This window comes from Rhipicephalus sanguineus, chromosome 10, assembly GCF_013339695.2.
Source record: "Rhipicephalus sanguineus isolate Rsan-2018 chromosome 10, BIME_Rsan_1.4, whole genome shotgun sequence".
Lineage (NCBI taxonomy): Eukaryota > Metazoa > Arthropoda > Arachnida > Ixodida > Ixodidae > Rhipicephalus > Rhipicephalus sanguineus.
In genome coordinates, this window is record NC_051185.1 from 136,446,085 (window position 1) to 136,451,925 (window position 5,841).

The following is a 5,841-nucleotide window of genomic DNA, read 5'->3' on the forward strand; positions in this document are numbered from 1 at the left end:
TGAGCCCGTGTCCTTTCTACGGAAATTACCGACTCAATGTCTTGTGAAGGTAACTATGTTTGCCGATACTGGCGGTTGCTCCCGGTAGCATGCTCCCAGTAGGATGCAGTTGAAATTATACAATCTAAAATTGTAGAAATCCATACGTTCAAATAAAGGGGATAACTATGCCGAACAAAATGGTACATTGGTAAAAGTGCTTAAAAAGGTTGTTGACCGCGGAACGAGCAATGAATCGAAGAAGGCTAGGAGGAACAGTAGTGAAAATTATAGAATAATTGGGATCAGCCCCAATTGTGTACATTTGGAAAAAACGTAGCCGTGCAAGTCACATTATGTGTGGCGGCCGTAGCCTGAACATATTACATTAAGCGAGTGGGTACCAGCGAGAGCTAGTTTCTGTATCATGCTGTGTATCACTCGTGGTGGGCACTCCGGTGCGCACCGACCTGATGATGGCTAATATAAGCGACGACAATAAACCCAGCAAGGCATTGCTGCTTCCTGTTGCATCGGTGAGCGTTCAATCTTTAATCAGCCTACCTGTGGCTGATACATGGTGTCAGAAGTGGGAGGATCCACGGCGGATGCTACTACGGCGGTTCGGCTGTGCCCACAATCATGGAACTACTGAAGCCACCCGACCAACTATGCCTGACAGGAAATGTTCAGAAGAACTGGGAGCTGTTTAAGCAAAAGTTCGAATTGTTTCTACAAGCAACAGAGCCGGCAACACCACTGACAGAAGCGGCTAAATCAGCCAGGCTCCTGACTGCTGCTGGGGACGACGCATTAGAAGTCTTCAATAACTTTACGTTCGCTGAACGCGAGAGCAAGCAAGACTACCAGACTTTGGTGAAGAAATTTGAAGAGTACTGTGCAGAGCAGCAAAACGAAGTCTACGAAAGATACGTCTTCAGAACAAGGACGCAAGATGAAGCTGAGCCAGTGGAGCATTTCATAAGAGACCTGCGCAAGCAAGCAAGGTATTGTAACTTCGGTTCGCTTTCTGACTCGATGATTCGCGACCAAATCGTATTTGGCACCTGGAACGCTAAAGTGAGAGAAAAATGCTGCGCGAGAAGGATTTGACGCTCCAGAAAGCCGAACAAATCTGCAAAGCAGCAGAGCTCGCGAACAAGCAAAACGAAGCTTGGCAAGATAACGAAGCAAGAGTGGACGCTACCGAAAAAAGTTACCTGTATCGCACTCAAGGCCGGAAAGTCCCTGCCCAGTGCTGCAAGTGCAATCGAAGACATGAGCCGAGGAAGTGTCCCGCATTTGGCAAAATATGCCGCGCTTGTGCAGGCCGAAATCATTTTACGATTTGTTGCAGAAAATATGAAGTCAACTAAGTACAACATGAGAAATGGGGACTTCGCAATCCTGGACGTCACCATGTGCGGAATCCAGAAAACAGATTGGGTTGTTAAGGCCCAAGTTCGACAGCAAGAAGTTGCATTCAAAGTAGATACTGGTTCCCAAGCCAATTTATTACCACTGTCAGTGTACAACAGATTCCGAACGAAGCCACCCCTCAGGGCAAGTAATTCCGTTTTACGGTCCTATAGCGGAAACGCTATCGTGCACTACGGAGTGACAACTCAAGTGGTTACGATCAACGATCGTCGGTGCCTTGCAGACTTCTTTGTTGTGAAGCGGGGCCAGAGTATATTAGGTCTCGAACTGGCTGAATCCCTAGCACTTCTTTCCTGTGCTGTTGATTCTGTGACCACTGAAGGAATGACCCCAACGGCGCCGAAATTCAGCAACCTCTTCGACGGCACTGGGTGCGTGAAGCGGCAATATCGTATGGTACTACGTGACGATGCAGTTCCAGTGATCCAGGCAGCGCGTCGTGTTCCTTTGGCCTTACGGGAACCACTGCAGAAAGAGCTGGTACGCATGGAAAAGGCGAACATCATCTGCAAAGTGGACGAACCTACTGATTGGGTAAGCCCGCTTGTTATCGTACGAAAAAAAGACGGTAGCCTCAGGGTATGCATGGATTCAAGAAGCATAAACGCATGCTTGAAACGCGAACACTACCAGATGCCACAACGCGAAGATATTGAGGCGGAGCTGTCCGGTGCGAAGTTCTTCAGTCGACTGGACGCTAATGCATGGTTTCACCAAATTCCGCTTGATGAATCTACCTCAAAGATATGCACATTCGCTACGCCGTTCGGGCGCTATCGATTCCTTAGACTTCCATTTGGCATCGCTTCGGCACCCGAAGTGTTCCAGAAAACACTCAGCGAGATTTTTGACCCGTTACCGGGTGTGAGAGTGTACATGGTTGACATTCTCGTGTGGGGGTCATCCAAGCAAGAGCATGACAGTCGCCTTCAAGCCACCCTAGGCGCAGCACAACGTGCAGGGCTAGCATTCAACAGGGCGAAGTGCCAGTTTGGAGTCCAGGTGATAGCTTTCTTGGGCGATGTTATCAGCTCAGCGGGAATACGTCCAAATCCAGCTCTTGTAGATTGTTTGGGCAAAATGCCCGTACCAACCGATAAACTTGCCGTACAACGTACGGTCGGAGTGATAAACTATTTTGGAAAATATGTACCAACTCTCGCTGATAAAACGAAGCTTCTTCGAAGCATGATACGGAAGGACACCGTATTTGACTGGACAGAAAAACACGCTCAGGAATGGCACACAGTCTGCGAAGCACTGCGCAATGCCCCACTCCTCGCTATATTCGACCCCGCGAACGAAACAAAGATAACAGCAGACGCATCCAAGGATGGCATAGGGGCTGCACTGCTCCAGCGACATGCCAGTGGCTGGCGCCCTATAGCCTACGCGTCCCGGGCCATGACCGACGTTGAAAAGCGTTATTCTCAAACAGAGAAAGAATCGATGGGTATAGCATACGGTTGTGAGAAGTTCCACCAGTTTGTGTATGGTAGGAAAATTGTCATCGACACCAATCACAAACCGTTGCTTGCTATTTTGTCCAAAGATATCGGGACATGCCCCCAAGACTTCAACGATATTTTCTTCGTTTATTAATATACGACTATGTTCTACAGTTTGTTCCAGGCAAAGAGTTGGTCCTTGCTGACATGCTGTCCAGGGCCACACCGCCACAGCGTGAAGACACGGTGGATTTCGACGACATTCAGGTACACGCAGTTGCTGTTTTGTCATCCTTAGTGAGCGAAAGAACCAAACAGCTCTTGTCTCGGGAAACATCTAATGACCCTGAGCTACGTGCGGTAGTAGAAAGCCTGGCTTCAAACAAAGACGTCGAAGGAACACTCAAGCCATTCACCTCGGAACTTTCACTGGTTGACGGAATTCTTCTGAAAGGCAGTAAAGTAAAGGCAGTATATTATGTAAAACCTATGCGTACAAACAACCGCACGAGCCCCTCTTGCTACGAACCCCTCCTGATCACCCTTGGTACCGAGTGGGCGTAGGTCTCTTTTGTTATGCTGGAGCCACGTACCTTGCTGTTTTTGATGCCTACTCGAATTTTCCAGAAGTGGAAAAACTCGAGGAAACATCGGCAACTGCGGTTATCGACAAGTTGGCAGCCATCTTTGCCAGGTACGGAATCCCGATGGAAGTCTGCACGGACAACGGCCCCCAGTTTTCAAGTCACCAATTTGCCACGTTCTCCAGACGGTACGATTTCAAACATATAACTTCGAGCCCAGCGTTTCCACGTTCCAACGGGCTAGCAGAAATGGGTGATTATAAAGCGGCTGCTTAAGAAAACTGGGGCCACACATGAAGATTTTGGCTTGGTTTGCTTGGTTACCGCTCTGCTCCTTGGCAGGATGGCCGGTCGCCGGCGGAACTTTTGCAGGGCAGGCCTCTACGCACTAGACTCCCCGACTTCAGCCTGCAGCCCAAGCTTCCCGTAAAAAAGCGCCAGCAGAGGTCGTCCGGACGACCGCTGAGACCACTCCTACCGGGAGACGTGGTTCGCGTGCAAGGCCAGGCTTAGTCTCAAAAGGCTAAGGTATTGGGGAAAGTAGCCCCGAGGTCCTACAACGTCGCAACAGGAGAGGGGAGAACGCTGCGGCGTAACCGCCAACAGTTGCTGGCGACCTCGGAGCCATTTGCGTATTACAGTGACAGTGACACTGACATCGGAGATGATGACGCAGATGAGCCTCCACATCAGACCCCGCCTCGCGTGACTTCGCCGGCACCTAGAAGATCCTCGCGCATTAGGGCTGAACCAAGACGTTTAGCATACGGACTCAACTTCGAACAAATAGCTTAGGGCCTGTTCCTGTGGACTACTGTTGAATTTGTTTTTTCCTATCGCATTGTACTTCTTTTTTTTTGCGCCTTGTAAAAAAAAAAGAGAGGGAGATGTATCATGCTGTGTATCACTCGTGGTGCGCACTCCGGTGCGCACCGACCTGATGATGGCTAATATAAGCGACGACAATAAACCCGGCAAGGCACTGCTGCTTCCTGTTGCATCGGTGAGCGTTCAATCTTTAATCAGCCTACCTGTGGCTGATACAGTTTCATGTTGGCATTGTTACATGGTTCGTTGAAACAAAGAAATTTCCCTGCATTCCACAGAGTCAGCTGCATCGTGCAACCGCTGAAAATTGAAAGGCCTCATCCACTGTGGCGACTAATGCAGAATAGCATGTGCATGCCTCAAAACCAGATTGTCACAAACCTTGGCGCAGGGCCGGGGCTCGCGTTCCTGGCGTACCCTTCAGCTGTTCTGCAGCTTCCGATATCTCCTCTCTGGGCGGTGCTTTTCTTCCTCATGATCGTCATGCTGAGACTGGACAGTCAAGTAAGTCAATTTGCAGAGAATGTCGCGATTGCAGCATACTGCAACGTAAATGTGACTGCGACGAATGCGGTACAATAAAGAAAGAACTCTAAACATATGGCCACCGGAACAGTGCAGTCATAGCGGCCAATAAGCCCGTCGGTCGTTCATACTCTGCTCTTCCGCCGCGGTGGCACAGTGGTTACGGTGCTCGACTCGACCCCTGCCACGGCGGCCGTATTTCGATGGAGGCAGAATGCAAGAAGCCTGTGTACTTCGATTTAGCTGCACGTTAAAAAAACCTAAGTGGTGCATAATGTCTGGAGCCCTCCACTACGACTTACCTCCTAATTATATCGTGGTTATTGCACCTAAGACTCCGACTATTATTTATAACCGTCTGTACTGTAGAAATGGGTCCGAATCTACACATCTGTCATCGTAAGTTCCAGCATACTTGCTGGAGCTCGCCGTAGTTCCAGAATGCACTTCGCTACTCGCAAAGCGCGGAGGAGGTGATGTCTGCTATAAATAATCTACAGGTGAACAAAGCCACAGGGATCGATGGTATACGAGCTAGGGTGCTGAAAGACAATTCAGATATTTTGAGTACTCCACTATGTCACTTATTTAACCATTCGTTGAATGTCAATTCTTATCCAGATGCATTAAAAATGGCCAAAGTTGTGCCAGTATGCAAAACGGGAAACTACAATATTCCCGGCAGCTACAGACCAATATCCGTATTGAGCATTGTAAACAATATATTTGAAAAGTTAATCGCCCAACACCGGAAGGACTTCCTTAGCAAGATTAACATAATTTGCCCGGAGCAGCATGGCTTTGTTCCAGGGAAATCTACATCAACAGCTGTTCTTACCTTATCTCAAATCATCAATTCTGCCCTTAACCAACAAAATGTTGTTATTGGAATATTTATCCACACAAAAAAGGCGTTTGATACCATTTGTCACTCGGCACTAATAGAAAAACTAAAGGGCTATGGTATAATTGATGGTGCACATGACTTCTTTTCCAGTTATCTCACATCGCGAAAGCAAAAAGTTCTCATTGATGGT

The 5,841-nt window shown here is 48.4% G+C and overlaps 1 protein-coding gene across 1 annotated transcript; it reads left to right on the forward strand.

Annotated features, from left to right (window-relative positions):
* Positions 1 to 1,753: 1,753 nt before the first annotated feature.
* Positions 1,754 to 3,317, forward strand: LOC119406758 (uncharacterized; the record flags this gene model as incomplete). Its single annotated transcript, XM_037673490.2, has 2 exons — positions 1,754 to 1,953; positions 3,042 to 3,317. Coding segments are annotated over exons 1-2 (417 nt in total), but the record flags the coding sequence as incomplete, so codon positions are not given.
* Positions 3,318 to 5,841: the final 2,524 nt, after the last annotated feature.